We start from the raw sequence: 19265 nt of genomic DNA on the forward strand, positions 1-19265 counted from the left end.
TTCCGACATTCCTTGACTTCATTTTACCCGTAGCTGGATAGTCAGTCCTGAGTATAGGGTGATTAGGTTGAATCTGGATGGTTTTTGATCACCAGTCCTACCGTCTGAATATCGGCGCCGCTGTTGCCTCGACCAACGGAGTGTCTCAAAAAGGACTGTTTTGTTATTTATTTTCTGAAGAAGTAGTTAGAGCCATGGGATATAAAAAGCGTATATTGGAATTCCGCGTTCAAGAGGAAGATGCTCAGTACGATTTTAGGTCCCGTATGTGTGAAAGGACAATGGAGGAGCCTCTTAAATGACGAGCTGTACGAGCTGTACGATTTTCTCTGCATCTTGCAGCGAATTAGACTCGCCAGGCTCCAGTGGGCTGGTCATGTCATGAGAATGACACCGGACGACCCATCGGACATCCGTCAGACGGCGCTTTTATAAACTTTAGCGGACTTTTATAAAGTCAATTGTTTTAGTGCTATAAACCAACAAGTTTGTTTTTACATGCCGATACATCCAGAACTACAGAGGCTATAATCTACTACCTGGCCTAAAATAGGTCAGGATCGTTTAGGAAATCATCACTAATAGGGAGGGAAAAAAGCAGACGCCCAAATGGAAAACACACTTTCCACTACATCTCTCACCAACAACTGCGGCTTCCACCACACCACCGCACTCGGTTAACCAATTTGCGTAAAAAAGCATTAGGCAATTAGGGGGCAGTAAAAAAGCCTAACCAAACGTAGCCTCGTTATTGTTGTGCCGTTGTTCGGTGCGTTACGGGCGTCGAAAAACCGGTTGGGTTTTTCGTAGAAATCTCATTCTAAATATTCTATGAATATGAAATGATACGCAACACCGAAATGGGGTTGGCGTGTCTAAAATTAATTAAATCCTTAAAATGGAGCCTCTCATTCACGATGGTTGGTGGCGGACGCTCCCATTTCCGTGGGTTCTAATGGGAAGGATCAACACGAGCTTTCCGTTGGTGTGGTGGTAGGTTTTTAGGTGGTGAGCGTTGGTTGGGGGAAGTTGATTTCCACCGAGCATATCGACACTGTTTGCGTTTAGGTCGCAATCAAGCCAACAATCGTGTCCTTGCATTCCGCGTGCCTTGAGTTCCGTGTTTCGGGATGAGCAGTTTTGTGGGTATAAACTGCTGGCTTACCGGGAACGAAATTTAGTGTACATCCGCATCATTTTCCATTTTTCGTTCATTTTACCGTTCGCTAGAATGTGGAGGATCGAGCGAGTGTGGCCCCCAAACGGTTGGACGAAAGCACTTCCCTACTGAACTCCATTCTCCATGCTGAAACAGCTTTTTCTTTATTTTTAGTTGGAAATAATGCGGGCGTCCCTGTTGTGGTAGGAATGTGGGGGCTTAGAAATTCTTTCACCATTTTGCGTGCTTCGTTGGTTCGAATTATTTGGAGCTAGAATTAATGAACGCAATCGATTTCGCCGGAACTTTCGACCGTGGTCGTGGCACCCCCAAATTAGTTCCCCAATTTTCGACCCATTACCGGAACAGTTTACGTTATCGTCGTTGGGTTTTAGGTTCATGTCGCAACTGGGTGTCCTTCGTGTCACAGGGAAGGTTTTTTTTCTTTACGTTACAGCCGGGACTCATCCGCTAGAAAGCCTTAAACATCGGCGTGGTTTAGCTGAATTAGCATAGCGGGCTCGATGATGTTGATGGCTGGTAAATTAGGTTATATTAGTCGCTGGCCAGCGAGATCAGACAAGTTTTAAGGTGATATTGGTGTAGGCGTAGGATGTAGATATTGGAGATACCTGGACAAAATTATCTGAACAGGTAAATGTACTTTATGGAGATCTTTGATTTAAATTTAATCCGCTTTATCAGTTTTGACGTTCGATGCCATGGAATTTGTCCAAAGTCATGGTCTGATAAAAAAAAAGTTTTGGTCTCTTTATCCAACGAAACAGCTTTAAAACACTTTAAACCTACAAAGTGATGCTCAGTTTTTTCCACAAAAGAACCAGCATCCCCAACAACTCCCGGGGAAAACCACAGAAAGAAAAATGAAAAGAGTTGTTCTTGTTGACAGCTTGCAACCTCATTATACCCGTTCATGTCTCCCAGTCTCCCGCAGTTTCTTCACACAGAACACACAGCCATTGGTTTGCCATGCCAGTCTGCCGGCAATGTCATTCTGTGTTACCTTTGCCCTGAACTCTCTCTGACACACGACGCTGTGTGTCTGTCGTCCTCTGCTGCTTGTACCGCATTTTTCAACTTCATCTGTGCACCTCAAACAACTCGGAGAGTGGTTTCGGGATAATTTTTCAACGATTGAACCTAAACCTCCGTCTCACTGCATCGACCAAAAATCGTTCAGTGTTCGATGGTGGGGCAGACTCCACGTGTTTGGCAACGAGCCCGTGAGTCACGACGAGTCAAAGAAGTCACGTGTCCGGTGTTGATGATGATGATGAGTGCATTGAATGAGCACGACCGGAGCAAGACACACGCATGCCACACGGATCGTTGACCACCGTTTCTGTCGGTCTCACAAGGAAGGTAGGTGTGTGCTGGCCCGAACTACACTCCTGGCGAGCTACGCGAGATGAGTGATTAACCCACGTCAGTTGACCCGGCCACATCATCAGGGAAAGAGTGCAATAGTTTAGCGTCACTCTGGGGGTCGTCTGCGATGAACTGTGTGTGTGCACTAATTGGAGAACACCCTTAACCCGTCCGGTATGGCTGGCTGGCAAGCAGGCAGGAACACATTACCGTAGGTGCAATTAGTTTTGTCCTGCTGTGGACCCTTGTGGGAAGGAGTTAATTGTTGTCCTCAATTGTGGTAATAAATGAGCCGATCAGCACATTTAAAGCATATTTTATTGTGAACTTTAGTGACGAGAGTTATTTTATGTTAAAGGTCGCTATGGTTTACCGGTGATCGGTTAGGCGGTATTTAATCACGTATCGGGACAGTCGTAAAGACAACAATATCCATAAAGTAACGCCTTGTCTAACTTAATCGATTCCTCTTAAGGAATAAAATAATTGATCAATTTGTTGTATAAATATTCAAATTAAAATTAATATTAAAATTAGTGGATGATCGAGAGTTAATCAAAATTGCTTGAATTTAAATCTGGAAGCGTTACGAAGCGTTACATGTCAAACTTTCAAATGTTAGTTGCCTGTCAAATATTTTCTCTGCATGTGTTTCTGCAGCTAAGTAAATAATGTTATTTGAAAATAAGGTCATGAAATTTGGGTTGAAATAAAGTCCCCTAAGTTTTTTATGTTCATTGTGCCCATATTCTGAGGTCTTTATACATAAAATTGCATACATGCAATAAGTAGATGGCATCATGGTTTCCAGTCGCTTCATGTCCATAAAAATGACCAAACTAATGTCCCATGGTTGTTTTCTAACGGCTGCACTAATCTAAATTGGGGCCGAATCAGGTCGCGTCAGAACTAGCGTTGATACGCTGACTGTTTTGTTCTTACTACCGCTACGTCCGGAGGGTGAGAAGAGACTGTGTGTGTTGGTCGTTAAATTTGTCAAAGGCACCGCCATTAAAAACTATATCAATAAAATTTCTCAATAAAAGCTGGTGGCGGTGGCGGTGTGGTAAACGGTGTCTCCCCGGGCTAAAAAGAGGCCACCGGACGATTTCCTGTGCATGATGGTGTGGATGCAATAAAAGTGCAAAGGGTATCCAGAGCATATCCAGTATATGAACTCTACCAACGATAGGTTCCTTTCATCCTTAGATCCTCCGGATACCGGTTTCGGTGTGACAACGTCACCAGGGACTAAGAAGACTGTTGGCCGAGCTTGGTCTAACACCATTATAGTATCGCACGGGGAGTGGTGTAGAACCATGCATCGCCACCATATTTTTGGGGAGGGAGCGAGTCGCCATCTCAATGCACAGCTCATAAATTTTCGGATGCAAAACAACACAGTTAAGCGGCAGCTTTGCGGAGAAGACAACGTCAAACAGCAGCAGAAGCGCTCACACGTTGCTCGGAAGCGGAATGTTGTTTGTGGTGTAGCTTATATGGGAGCTGTGGCGCCTTTGGAATGTCTCGCTGAGCACATCATCATCTCTCGTGCACGTACTCAAGACGGTCTTTCCAACAGTTTGGCTGTCCCACGCAGACACCAAATCGTTGTCCGGTGTTGATTAGGTGCGCGCGTTACGCCGTTGATAACGATTTTAATTAAATTGGACGAATGAGGTTTCGGCTTTTAAATTGAAGGAAAACATTATATCACCCAATAACCGTCGTGGGAGAATGCCGTTTTTTGACAAATGCGGCACGCACACCGGTACCCCGCTCACACGCGCGTTGCCATAATTTCCTACTTAGCGGGATGATGAATGGTCCACCATCAGAGTGCGATCAACACAATATCTGTGTGGCATAAACAGAAAGAAAAAAGCATGCACAGGCACGAGTTGGAGGGACCGTTTGGCTCGGGTTTATTTTTTTGCATGATGATTGGCGTTGATTTATTTATGGACCAGCAACGGACTCACTTTCCGTGCCGCCGTGTACCGTGTGTATAGAGTATGTATCGCGTTCCGCGTTCTTCCATCACCTCACTTAACCCTGCCAGAGAGAGGCCCTAGCTGACAGCGGAATTTCGAACTATTATGTCAAGTGGCGAGAGAACAGTGGGAGAAGTGCGAACGGCCACGGAATGTGGAGGGAAACATTCAGCAGCGCGCAGTCAACGGTTTGTGAACAGCTTGTGGAAAGGAAAATATTTACTCATCGCCAAAGTCAGCGTCAGCCAGCCATTTCCTCCGATTTTCATCTCACTTGTTACTGGCGGTTGAGATCATTGGTGGCGGCGAAAAATCAAAACACTGTTGTGCGTTTGAACGCTCCAAACTGCGCTGGACCTGGCTGGTCTGATGTTCTCGTTCTGCCCGTTGTGTGTTGTAAAGGATGAAGTTGTCAGAAATACCCTTTTCTTGATCTTTGATTCAGTGTTATTGGGGAGGAACGCGGGTTGGTTGAGTTTGAGTCAGCAAAAGGTTTTTTTTTGTTGGTTGGACAAAAACCGAATGAGCTGGTAACAGAGAAACGTGTTGCATTTTTTCCAGCTATTTATTTCATCAAAATCATAAACAAGCCAGTTTGGTTTGCGTTTTAAGCAAAAGGTTCTTGTTGCGTACGGGAAGAAAGATTCGATGTCGCCACATTTGCTGTTTTCATTTATATCGCTTAGGAAATCTGTTGAGAGATATATTTGTCTTGATGGAATGCAGCAATATAAGTCTTGATGTTCGGTTATTTAGATTGTAGAAGTTAAAAAATTTCTTCTACTTAAAATTCTACTTCTTCTATTTACGTAGCTATTCTACCTGCTCCCATTGCATCGGTTGTGCTTGAATTTTTGATACTGTAAATAACCCATAGCAGAATAGTATATGTCCAGTATATTGGAGGCTTGGCCCTATCTAATTTTGAATGTTTCTTGGACATATTTATACATTAACTATGGCGGCTTGCACCGTACTGTTTTGTTTCTTGGACATGTTGTACAACATTTTATCAGTAACTTTATTAGTTGACTGATATTCATAGTGATTTAATCAAGAGCTCATAAAACAGTCGTTAACTGTTCATTGTTTTAAAGTTATTCTCAGAGTCTGTTTTAGGAATTTGTTCTCCGAGATTTCATACTTCAAATTGATTCTACAACTGCAAACCTCGATTAATTTAACATTGGAATACATTCAAAAAACTGTTTAGATATAACAAAAAAATAGTTTATTGACACTGATTGTGGGTAATGAATTTTGGGGAATGTATTTAATTGATTTTATTGAGCTTCTTTGGGTAAATATTATTTAACATTTCAAAGACTAGCCCATTAGTTAAGATTCTTCAACGTCTGATGAAGAGTAGAACCTTAAGGAACTTTAATTTACTGAACGAAAGACAATCAACGAGGCTTGAGGATGCGTCCCTTCTACGGGCTCCACAAACTCCTGAGATCCTAAGAGATGGACCAAGTCTCCTGGCAACGGATTGGACACCAGGGCTTGTCTCTTAGACGTGCTGCATAGGAGCAGGCCAAGAAAGAAGAAGAAGAAGTTCTTCTCCTCGAAGTTTGCTACCAGACGTTAACTTTGCTGGCATAATTTGAACGTCTTAATGTAGTAGTAAATAACTTATAATTACAATTATACTTCAAGCAGGTGAAGTCAGAAATAAATAACAGCCATGGGATTCAGAATAGACTTCAAATCTCACAAATTCAGAAGAGACCCTTAATTTAACAATTCTTTAAGAATATTCACAAAAAAATCTTCCGCAATGACGCAATGGCGAACCAACATGGCGGAAACCTGAAGGTTAGCATGATAGTTTTATCCGAAAACCAGAAGAAAAATTGAGCTCGAGGACAACATGAGCTTTAAGTTGAAAAATGGAGATATCAAGCAAATATAACTCGATAAGTCCAGGATTGGCGAGCGACTCAAGTACAACCTTACTGTAGTACCCATAGTTACCATGGTACGATAATCTACAACTTTTCTCATTTTCTTGAGGACAGGAGACGTTTAAGGAAACCTATAAATGCATTCGGATAGCTTTTGAAAGACTAATGAAGATTATTTATATTTCAGGAGGCCTACATTTCCTTGACTAATTGGAGCTAGCTACCTTTTGCAAGAGTGTTTGATCTTAAAAAAAATAAGAAAAACGCCTAGCATTCTACAATCAAGACCTGTCCCGCCATATGGGAGCTTTTAAAAAGCTTAAGGTGCTTCTCTTTTAGCTCTTGCCTACTTTAAATGCACAGGTTATGCTGCCGCGCTATGCTCATATTAACGATGCCTGCAGGATGTTGTAAAGAACCGATTTCTTTAGCACATAAACTTCCATCCAGCGTTTTAAGCGTAAACCGATCTATCCCGCTGACGGCTATGGAGCGAAAAAGGGTGGAGAAAAAGAAAAGCCCAACCGATTATGGTGCAGTTCATAATACCACGCACACAAATGACATTTCCTTCCAAGACAATGGCTAATAAATGTGCAATTATGGAACGGCGCTCTAGGCGGTTGCATCCCACGTACCTCGTTTTGCAACTTGCCATCGTGCGTCATGTGTCGTTCAGTGCCACCTCCTCCCGAGTGTGTGCATGTGCAATGGGAGTGCGCTCATAAAGCTTGCAGAAAACGGTCGACCGTCGTCGTCGTCCTAGTGCTGTGCAGCTGACGGGCGATAATGCGGGGTCCACCTGATTGATCTTCGATCTCTATTCGCAGCGTATGCAATGCTTTGCCTTTTTTTATAGCGCCATATTTGCGTGCCTGGTTCGTGCGTTCCTAGTTTAGAGCGTCAAAGCAGCGATGGCGGCATGATGTGGGTGAAAGCACTGCGACAATTGCACTCGTTGCTTAGTGTGGGGGTAAAATGGTGTAGGCTAGTGTGTGCAATAATGTACGCTTTAGATCGGAATATAATCGTCGAGGAAGTGCATACGATGCTTTGTTGTCTTGGGATTATTTACTGTCAAATTATGCAAACCTTGAGGTGATGCCTTGAATAAACCATTCATGAAGACCTTTCTTGAACTCTTATAGAGAGACTTAAACTCTTATTGCATCAAATATTGAAAGACCATTAGGAAATGTTTGATACAAAATTTGCCTGATCTTCCATTGTAATCGCTAATTAAGGACATTTTTCCATAACATAAATAACATCCTTCATGAACAGTAGAAGCTTCTTGGTCCAATTGAAGCTTCCGTCTGTTGTCGGCTCAAAATTAATTTGATAATTAAGTAAACGCTATGGAAAGTATAATTTACGCCACATTTCAGGCTCACCATTTTGTTTCGACACTTATTCTTTCAAGAGCTTCGCACGGGCTACCAAAACATTTCGCATCCCGACTATAGACCGCCTCACATTTGTCTGCGAAATGGATTCAACATTATCTTCATCATCATCATCATCAACGTTTCGTTTTCTTCTTGTTGCTCCCTCACGGCCTGTCAAATGCACTTTCGCTGCAGGCAAATGCAAGCAACAACTTTACGACGACAGGTTGTAGACGCCACAATCGAAGCTTAATCCGTGAGGGAAGCGAACCAGTTCGTTGGGGGTAGGTCCTTCGGAGAGCCAAGGTTTCTGAAATGTACTGACTGCAGTTTGCAGAAGGTCGTCGCGCCTGAGGGAACGATTGCTTGAGAAAGTGCAGTGCGCAGGAAATTCAAACCCGCCCCAGAGAGAGCGAGCGCTCCCATGGACAGGGGAACCATGATGACACTCCGGGTTTGCGTTGATTAAATGAAGCTGTCAAATTGAGTGTATATTAAACGGCTTCCATTTGCATGGCCATCCATTGCAGACACGACGCTATCCGTGGCTATCCTTCCGGTCTTCTTATCCGAACCTCTGCTCGGCCGCTTTGCCAGGTTGCCGTGAAACGGCAACCGGCCGGGTTGTGCATAAGATATTGGGATCATGAAATGAGAACTTGTTATTACGGCGACAGGCGCGCAACCTAGCCCGGGTGCGGGCTGTCGATTCTTCTGAAGCCACTTGGGTAGCTGTGGTAGCACCAAAGGCTCTCTCCACTCGTTTTATAAGCCTGTGAGTCATTTGAAATCATTACGTGAACATGGCGCTATCAACAGCTTCACAGTCGTCTACTCGGAAAACACAGGCTTTGGGGAGGGATTAGTTTCGGTTTTTGCCTAACGGGACCCATGCGAACCGGGAGCAAGTTTAAATTATAACTTTATCAACTTGTACCATTTGGCCGATGGTCTCCTGGTGTTTATTCCTTCCTCGAGCCTACGAAAGGGTTGTTCAGGATTATGGCTCCCAGACCGGAAAGATTGTGTGTGTGTTGGAACTAGTATAAAATTTGCATATTTGACAATGATCCGGATTGCTGCTGTTAATTCTTGGGCGATTCAAGATGAAGGGTTGTGAAGCGTGGGAGGGAACATTTCCGAGCTCAAATAGAACAAAATATTAACCGATCGATTCTACGCTTTCCTTCCAGGCCAGTATCGTCCCCCTCGAATCATCGAACATCCCAACAACCAGATCGTACCGAAAAATGATCCCGTAACGCTAAACTGTAAAGCGGACGGGAAGCCGGAACCGACCATCCACTGGTACAAGGATGGTGAACCGATGAAGCTTACACCGAACAACATCCTACTCCCGGCGGGCTCGCTGTTCTTCCTGCGAACGTTGCACAGCAAGAAGGAGAACGATTCCGGGGTGTATCGGTGCGTCGCTACGAACATTGCCGGAACTGCCGAGAGTCGCAACGCTACGCTACAGATTGCATGTAAGTAAAGGATGCAGGCATCAATGGTGCGAAAATTGAAAGTTTCAAGTTTATCGTTGGGTTGGGGATTTAGTAGAGGTCCTGCTGAACTTTGAGCTGTATAAAGTGTGGAATGTGGAGTTAGGTTTAATGACTTCTTTTTTGGGATTCATAAGCCTAGTCTATATCTCATGACTAGTTATCTGAGACCTGGAGTACTCTTGACTATATATGGTCAGCTCAGTGTATCAGCCAAGAGTTGAGGTTCGAGCGGGGGTGTTGTGCAGTCGTGAATTTTTAAGCTGCGTTGAAGGTTTCCTCATTTTCTTTTCTCAACTAACAAATAAGTCCAACCAAGACATCTCTGCCTAATATCCATTTATGCACCTGATGAGTTATAAAGCTTTACTTTGTTTATTATTAGGTCTTATCACTTGATGCTTTTCCAACTTAAATCCGCTTATCTAGGTATATGTGGGCTAACTAAGCAGTGCAAGCATATAGTTCTCATCACACCTGGGCACAGATTCGAACGCCAGCCCACACTAATTTACGATACAAACCACTTTAGCGAGATAAGCAAATGCACTCGCCCCAAAAACTCCGACTGGGAACTTCTTCAAACTTTCATTCAATTATGTCGCCGGTCTCATGAATGACCATCGTGCACTGCTGCATCAATCTCTTTTGACCCGGCGTATAATGTACTGGTGTCGCGACTGCATCTATTAATCGTTTCCCTATCGTTCTTTGTTGATGTCGGAAGTGTTAGCCGTTGCTGCTTAACAATATATGCAGATAAGTTAGTAAAGAGCAGCGCGAGCACTGGAGATGGTGTACGATGGCGCCATCAAGCCCTTCTGCTAGCATACTCCGCACTTGGCTGGGTCTGACGCTACTCATGGCTGCTCACAACAGCACCTCGGTGCACGCATCTATGCTGCGCTGATTTGCATAATTATTTATTACAACAATAATCCTACCTGATCGGGACAGTGCGCTTTCAAGCAGAGGCAGCACCTCAAATGGCAATTCTGTTCGAAACCACTTTGTCTTCTATCTCTGTAGGGATTCCATCACGCGTTGGACGGCTTCGGCCGGTCTTAACCTCTCCCGTCTGGACAAGCAGGCTTATATTATCCAGCATCAAATCGCCACGGCCCGGCTGCTGCTGAACTTGTTGTAGCCCCAGCGCAGTGCCCATCTCATCTCCATCTGGTTGTTTCTGTGCGGCGGTCGGTGCGCGAGAGTAATGATACCAATGGAAGAAAGGGCAGGAAATTAAATAATAGCACTAACCGCCGCGCATCTCTCGGTACGAGGGTCTCCTTCGTTCGTGCATACTCTCTGCTGTGTGCGGTGAAGATGATGGCCCCAACTGTCTTCTTTGTTTATCCATTTCGCTAATGGTTAGTGTGCCCTTCCGGTGGACGTCTCGATTCAGGTGGAGTGATGTTGTGTCACATTGAAATTGATGCTTTGTCACTTTTATAAATAGGCATGAGGTGTCGCCGACGATTGATGATATTCGATTTTCTGTGTCGCGTTACGGTACGGCAGCCGGAGGCATAAATCTAACGAAATGGGCCTGTAGCGGTGCTATGCAGATTGAATTACATACAGAAGTATCGTGCCAAAACTATCCTCGCTTGAGTGAAATGGTTAGGGGGGTTTTCTTGGTGAAAGCAGATGATAATACTGTAGCTAAAGTTGCTTAAGGATGTATTTGGGGTAAAAAATAAATAGCAATTTGGTTATATAGCTTTGCATAAAAAACTTTTTGGGGGACTTATAGTAGCAATCATAGGAACTGTGTTCTATTGGATAGGTTATCACAGGAGCCTGGATGAGTTGAAATTGGACTGTCAGTTTGCATAATATCTTATTTGGATTTAAAATCTTTGTGAGCTTATTGTGTAGACATTCCTATTAAGTTGGATACTTTAAGACAGAATAGTTTATCTTGTGAGAGTTCTTCTCCTTCTTCTTTCTTGGTCTAACGATCTCCTAGGTCATGCCTGCCATTTTTGGCTTGCTAGACTTATTGTTACCGCATAGTTGGAAGGTCAGTCCTCACTATGGGAGAACGGCCCAGATGAGATTTGAACTCCGGTCTTCCGCCCCTCTGAAAAGAGCCGCCCCTATGAGAGTTGAATAAGATGAAGAGTTAACCTTAACCGAGTGTGGTCGCGAAAAGCTTGATAAGCGTTACTGAGTTAACTTTTTGACAGTACTCAATTTAAGATTATGAAGTAAAGATTGTTGCTAACGTATTGGAACTTTTAAGCACTTATTATAAATCAAATCATGCAGAACTAATTTGATATAAACGAACTTAAAGTAATGTTTAATACTAACGACTACCTAGATATTCAAGAAGGAGGACCTGTGGCCGAGGAGACAGCGGTGTCGGTCTTTAAATCTCAACCAGACCGCCTCCTCGTAAGCAGGACTGACTTTCCAGCTACCAGGGTTAAATCAAGGCGCAAAATGTCAGAAACGGCAAGATGAGACTTTTAGAGGCAGTAGCGTCAAAGAAGAAGAAGCAGACATTCAGGAAAAATATTTCCACAAGATACTGCTTAAAGATGCAGATTAATTCAAGATCAAGCTTTAATTTTTACCCGATTTGATTATAAGTAGAACGAAATAAAAACCCCAGAGATCAATCTGAAATAAGATTAGATTCAGATCACCTGTAAAAACAATCTTTACGACTTCTAAGCTAAGCCTCTCTGGTAGTTCTACAACAAATATGCTGAAAACAAGCTTCAGTTATAATTTTCATTTCGCTTGTTTTTCATTGCTTGTGGCTACGAATTTCGCTGGCCATAATGCCACACGCAACTGTCATATAATCTCAGAATTGGATATACAAATTTCAATAGCAATGAAAACGCCTAAACTCTGGCTTCGCTCGAATTGTTTGTTTCGATTGTGCATCGCGCACGGATGGCGCATAGCAATGCAGTTGTCTATTGTTTTTATCTGTCACTTTTATGCACCCCACACACTGCATGAATATTAATATAATGTCTAATTAGAGCGTGTGCTGATGTGCGCACTTGCCTATGATGGCATTATTTGTTCGACAGGTTTCCCTGTTTGATATGTACGGTGCTTCACTCGCTAATGAAAACAAATCTGCATAAATTATGCACCTCCGCGGCAACGTCCAATCGGCCGCACCACACCTAAGACAATGGAAATGTTCTCCATAGCAGCCGACGGTCGTCTGCAACCCGTCAAAATGTTGATTAACAAAAGCTGGTGAAGTGCAGAAAGCCGACAGTGCGCCCTTGTAATGACACCGGATAATGACATACTTGACATGCATCGCACCCAATGACCGTGGACCGTTTCGCGCGTTACACCCATTACGGGACAGAACTGGGCTGCTTGCTATCGTGCTGCCCGTTTTACATGATCGTCTGTACCCGGTGTGTGTGTGTTACTTGACGCTTGTAAATGCATGATGTGTGTTGCTGGAGCGATAACGTAGCGATGGAACAGGTTGAACGTGTTGGCTGACGAGCGTTGACTTTGGTCCTGGATCATCGACGACCGTTCAACATAGCCATTAGAAACACGATTCTGTTGCATCTCAACTAACCTTTATAATTGAGCTCTCCTGTGTTCGGAAGCGCCGGGCACACATAATTACCTGTGGCGGATGCATCGTCTTGCTTCATTGCTCGCTACATGCACTTTACTGTTACCGTTTACACGACGACAGGTAGCCAAGGGTACCGGGATGAATCCTGAAGCCCGCGTTCTGGAAAAATCTCAGGAACCATGTAAAATGGTGTCAATTCGATGATAATGATAGTCGCTAATGATAGCAAATAACAGCATTTGCTTAGTTATTCAACGAACCTGTACGGATTACTCTCTTTTGTGCTCTCTCTCCAGACGTTTAATTTCTTACCTTTACATAAATTTTTCTTTCCCCAGTGCTTTCGAATCAGTTTCGAGTCGAACCGAAGGATACGCGGGTGGCCGCTGGAGAAACGGCCCTGCTCGAGTGCGGTGCACCGAAGGGTTCACCCGAACCGATGATCCGATGGATGAAGGATGACAGCTGGATGGACGACCATCCTCGGTCGGCGAAAGAGGCTGGCCGCATCCGTATCGTGGATGGTGGAAATCTTCTCATCAGTGACGTGCGACAGGCCGACGGTGGACGCTACAAATGTGTAGCGCTTAATGTGGCTGGTTCGCGCGAAAGTTCCATCGCTCGGCTCACGGTACAAGGTAAGTGGACATGGTAATGAGCGCCGTTTTGAGTGAGACGTAACCATTTTCACGTTTATTGTGTTTGACGTGTACACGCTGTGTCTATGGGTTAACTGTATAATGGTCGTGTAACTGTCCACCATGGGCAGATGAAATAAGAGCTCTAGTTGTGAAAAATTAGCAACAAAATACATGGATAGACTCTTCGAGATCACTGATGGATTGTAAGGCGTTAGGCTGAAATAGAAAGGACAGCGGCGCCGGTCTTCACACGGCAGAACCAGGGTTGCAGAATTCCATCAGGACCTTCAGATTCCATCAAATTCCCGCAGTGAGGATTTGACTGCCTAACTACGTGGTATCTTTAACTCTAGTAAGCCAGAAATGGTAAGGATGTCCTAAGAGGTCTTTTAGTCAACAAGAGAGACAAATGAAGTTTAGGATTTCTCCTTAGGGGTGTATACCTATCTGAATATCATACTTTAAACTTTGAGCAAGGTTTGGATAGTAATAGAGCCGTCAAGAAATTTTGTCTTATATCAGCAGTTTATCCGATACGTAGTTATTGAAGATCCTCTCTATTCCGAAGTAACAGAAATGCTGTTCGCTGACGTAGACTCTTAGTGTATGTGGTCGCTCAATATATGTTAGATTTTATACTGCATCTGCCGCAAGGACAAGTTCCGTTGTGAAAAAAGACTGTCTTTCCAACTATGCAGAGTCAATAAGTCTAGTAAGCCAGGAATGGCAGGCAAAACCTAAGAGGTCGTTAGACCAAAGAGCATCCAAGAGCATCCATCCAAATGCCATTGGATTGCATCAGGTCACAATCGAGTCTGTATCGAGGTGCGACTCACCTCGATTCTCTACTCACAAGTCATCAAGACACTCTGATTTTCTGAAGCTTCAATGTTCAATGTAGTGAACTTGTATTTCTTCGCCTCTGATCCGAGCTGCAGTACTTAGTATGCGCAATAATGTTTATTTAATGGTGTTTTAATTCCAAGATCATAGTCCTTAACTCTGAATCGTACCAAGAGCGCACAGTTGATTGAAAAAAGTCCGTCTAATGAATTAAATTATGTTATCGATATCGCTTCTCTGCTTTCGCCAACACAGATGCTAGTTAGCTAAACGTTGCGCAAAAAAGATTGTTTGCAGTGGTAAATACAATACACATTTCCATTCGGTGTGTTCGTGCTGCAAATCCTGTGCAGAGAAATGCTGATCAATGCCCTTTTTTCTCGGCCTTTCGCTCCACCAGCGCTGTGTAATCGAATTGTAAATTAGCAGCTGTCGATATCATCCTGCCAGGACGACCTGGATCCTGACAGGGAAAACGCACAACCAGCAGTAGAGTCTGTTGGTTTGTTTTCCATTCGATTGGTTTTCATCCTGCTCATAAATTTTTATATTACTTTCCCTGCTTACGCCCATCGTTTTCTTTGTTCGTAGTTGGGGGGCGTCACTTTCCCCCAAAACGCTCACGCTTAAGGGTCCTGAGGGTGGAGTAGCGAATAGATTGGCAAGCCAGAAATTCACCCCTAAAATAAGCTACAGATACACACACACACACCAAAGACTTTCCTTCCCGATGCGTACCTTCTGTGAAGGAATCCATAAACTAATCAAACGAGTTTTTGCTGGGGAGCTCTCTGTGTGCGTAGTAGAAGGTTTTCTAATGCTTCCTTAACGCGCGCCGCCTTATTGTGGAGGGGCTTTCTCGTGTCTGGGATTTATTCTTTTGCCGGTTCCGGTCACGCCTGCAGTGTTCCGCTTGATGTCAGTTGATTATTGCTGACTTCCGGGGTATTGGCAAACGAATGCACACTCATGCTGCTGCTACTAACACCAGAGTCACCACAATGGCAAAGGTGATTGAGAGTTTGTGGGATTGTTTCGTTTTTCATCATGATTGCTGAGGGAGGGAGGGGAGCTAGGTTCTGCCTTTTTTTTATAAAGGAAACGGAAATTCCTTAATTCTGCCTTTTCCTAACGCCCTAGGACTCTAGGGCATTTTCCTCAGCACAATCTTAAAGCTGAACCGTGAGGCTCTTTCCCAGCTAGGAACGATCAGCAGAAAGCTTCACCCATACACTGGTTCTTTAGCATACCGGAACGTTTCGACCGCAAAAAAATTGGCCATTTGTTGGTGAGAAAATTGGAATATTGTGCCTAGTCATAAATCAATTCAACGTTTTAGTCCGATTCATTCTAATGATAGCAGCAGCAGCGCCATTCACCAGGGTGTTGAAAATTGCTTCCTCCTAAGGGTATTCTGGTGGTCATGGTAAAGCGAACTAGATAGAACCGTACCGGAAAAAAGGCCGGAGCATGCAAAGGCTATTTAGGCGTAGCGCATACCAACATACAAAGCGATGGAAAGGAAGGTTGAATAGTGCGAAAAAGGGTCCTGTTTTTGCTGACAAATGTCGGGTCCTTTCCATCGTTCTTTATCGTCTATTATATGTACGCTTTGGGAATGGATGGATTGTTTATTGTGCCAAAGGTGAAACGATTCTAGAATGTGTAATTTTTAGGGGGTGGTGGTTCCCTGATATTATATTTCTTGTTTGGTTTGTGGTAAAGATTGTCCATATTTTCCTGTACTTCCCTTTTCTCTCTTGGAGCTTATTTTGTCTTTTATACTACTACGTATAGCTTCATGAAATTTAATTATTACTTTGATAGAGCCTTTTTCTCCTCTTTTCGCACTATAACCTCGAATGGTATCGACCTGCCATTACTGGCTTCCTGTGACTTGATTTTACTCATAGAAAGATAATCCAGTCCGGGGTAAGGAAAGACCCGCCGGTCCGGATGAGATTTGAACCCCGGTCCTGACATGTGAAGACCAGTGCCGCTGTCGCCTCTCCTACCGGCTTCCTTAAAACATAAAGCGTTGATAGAGCCGAATATACGAACATTGTTTGACCAATACACATTCTAGGCTTCTTATGTTCCCAAGACCCCCATTTCCCAACTCCAACTTTTGCACGAATTATCTTCAATTACACTAAAACTGTTTCAGTGATTTATATCATAAATCAATAACGCAATGTCTTGCCGATATTATTTATTCTGCATCCCCTTGTGTGGTGCCTTTCCGACCGTTCGACAGCAGCCGCTTGTGATGAGAGCATGGTGAAAGATAAATTCCTTTTTCCGGCAGTATGCTATGTGTGCCGGAGGGTGAACCGTTCTTTCGGTGTGTACACTCAGGCACGGTTCCAGTGTTGCCGTTGTCCCCAGGAGCTTTCGTGCTTTCTGCACAAATTCTTACGCTTGTTGAACTCGTCCCACAAGACCCTGAACCAGCAGCAGCACCAGTTGAACTCTAGTGCAAAAATATCTCTCAACAGGCGGCAAGTGGCCAAGTGGCTCAGCCGCCGTAGCGCGCTCGCTGACCAGTTTGGTTACGACTGTTGCGTTTTCGTTAACGTCACCGCCTCCGGGACACATAGAGAGCGAGCGATGGGTTGAAAAAAGGACCCCATCATCTTTCCAACCCTTTTCGTAAGTTTTACTTTTTGATTGATTGATATCGGTAAATCTGCGCAGAAGGCGTAATTTGATAGTTGTTTCTGCACGGGATCTCCTTCAAAGCGCACTCTGTTGTACGGCGACGCGCGGCGTGACTGTGATCATCACATCGCTATTCGGTCATCAAAAAACTCGCCTGACGATACATCGTTGGCTGCCGTTAATTTTCGTTACTTCGTGCCCTCAAGGGCTGGGTAGCCCTTCCCCTCTCGATGCATCCGTCAAAGGAATCGAAGCTGGAGTTAAATACCGTTGCGAAAGACGGCTTTTTTTGTTTGTTTCGTCGTTCCGGTATAAAACAAGGGACCATATTACCATGAAATGGGCTTTTTTTTCTGAGAATCAACATACATTATCGCGGGAATGGGCGTCACTATGTTTTACGCCTTTTAATGATTGATTAGTTGTGTTTTTATTTTTATCTCTCTCCCTGAAAACGCCTTGCGGACAAAATTAAAGCAGCATAAAATTTGAACCTTTAACAGTGGAGCTGATAGATTTCATCTGTAGCAACTGATAAAAATTATTAAATTTTATTTTAACAAATATCACATAATTTGAAATCTCATTTTTGTACCCCTTTTTCATTGCAGTGAAACCATACTTTAGGCTGGAACCAATGGATACGACCGCACTCGTTGGGCAACGCGTACAGTTTCTTTGTGCGGTGGAGGGCGACCCACAACCTCAAATCTTGTGGAGCAAAGAAAATGGTCACATTCCCGTCGGTAGAGCAGAAATACTGGAGGAAGACCGTAGCCTGGTTATCCGAAGCGTGGTACCCACCGACCAAGGGCTGTACATCTGCGAGGCTCATAACACGATCGGACAGATCAGTGCCAAGGCGCAGCTCATCGTCAACTGTAAGTATAGCTTACATACTTTAAGGTTAAAAATGCTTCTACCAATTCTTACATGCCTGGCGTAAAATTACAAAATAGTAGTGAAATCGAAACCAACAGTTCTTTGTTAGCCCTAGACCAACCATTCCGCATCATATTTCACGTACTTAAACACCTGCCACACGGTGTTGTGGTAGTATCATTAATCATTTGCTGATGGTGTGCGGTTGTGCTTTTTCTACCATGCGGAGCACTACTTCCAGGCTTGCTTACCATAGTTCCGTAGTACCACCGGCAGTTCATTCATAGCGGTGCTGCGAAGGAAGTGAATTTTATCCAAGCACCAAACGGTTCGCTCCCTAATGGCATCAACGAAAGTCCCGATAAGAATTAACGTCAAAGATTTACGACCTCGCATATCCTTTACTTTTGTTGCTTCGTGGCGGCTAAACTACCCACCAACGTTCCGTAGTATAGTTCATTGTATGTGCACATGGGTAAAGTTATTTTTTTGGATTTCATGCAGTGTAATATATACGTTTTAAAGTATCTCTAGGTATGTGTGTGAGTATCATCGGGTTCTAAACGATAGTCCTGTCGGAAGCCGGGCCGGATTTGCTATCGTCCGCATGTGGAAGGAACTCTGGGTTTATCAAATGTGTTGCTACTATTCAGGAATGGCAAAGCTTTTGTAGAATTTATGGCCCGGCTCCACGAATTGTTTACATTGTTTTAGCTTGGATTCATCGAGAAAAAAGTTAACCTTTTAGTAGTTACACATTGCTCTATAGCGGAGGTTTCTCTAATGAAAGTTGGTGGTGTTTTGTCTTATGAGAGTCTTTTCAATTGGCTTTTAACTGATGTTCTGGAATTTGGAGGAATACAGAGTTAGCTCTTACCGCCTTTGATCTCGAGACATTTCATCATCTGCCATCGAGTGTAACTATTTCGTCTAATACGCCTTCGTTCCGTTTCTTCATCTCACTCCAGCTCCACCAACATTCCTGATTAAACCTCAGGATCAGAAGACGGCCCTGAACGGGGTGGCATCGTTCAAGTGTACCGCCTCCGGCAATCCCCAACCATCCGTGTTCTGGACGAAGGAAGGCTCCCAGACGCTCATGTTCCCCAACAATACGTACGACAATATGCAGGTCTCGGTACAGGGCACCCTGCAGATCCGCGGCGTACAGAAGGATGACGATGGCTACTACATCTGTTCGGCGCTAAGTGTCGCCGGTTCCACCACCAGCCGAGCGTACTTACAGGTACGTGCGACGACGATACTGAAACAACATTTCGATAGCTCGACAGCTCAATTCATATTCTAACTGCCGGTTA

General features: G+C 44.0%; 1 protein-coding gene across 2 annotated transcripts in view; it reads left to right on the forward strand.

Annotated features, from left to right (window-relative positions):
• Positions 1–19265, forward strand: part of LOC118506207 (protein sax-3-like) — a 112229-nt gene that overhangs the window by 81830 nt on the left and 11134 nt on the right. For both annotated transcript variants that reach the window (XM_036043014.1, XM_036043015.1), the window contains exons 5-8: positions 9031–9324; positions 13258–13557; positions 17676–17945; positions 18915–19192. In XM_036043014.1, the coding sequence (XP_035898907.1) occupies positions 9031–9324; positions 13258–13557; positions 17676–17945; positions 18915–19192 (1142 nt within the window). The remainder of the gene's footprint in view (positions 1–9030; positions 9325–13257; positions 13558–17675; positions 17946–18914; positions 19193–19265) is intronic.

The sequence above is a fragment of the Anopheles stephensi genome, chromosome 2 (assembly GCF_013141755.1).
Source record: "Anopheles stephensi strain Indian chromosome 2, UCI_ANSTEP_V1.0, whole genome shotgun sequence".
NCBI classification, from domain to species: domain Eukaryota; kingdom Metazoa; phylum Arthropoda; class Insecta; order Diptera; family Culicidae; genus Anopheles; species Anopheles stephensi.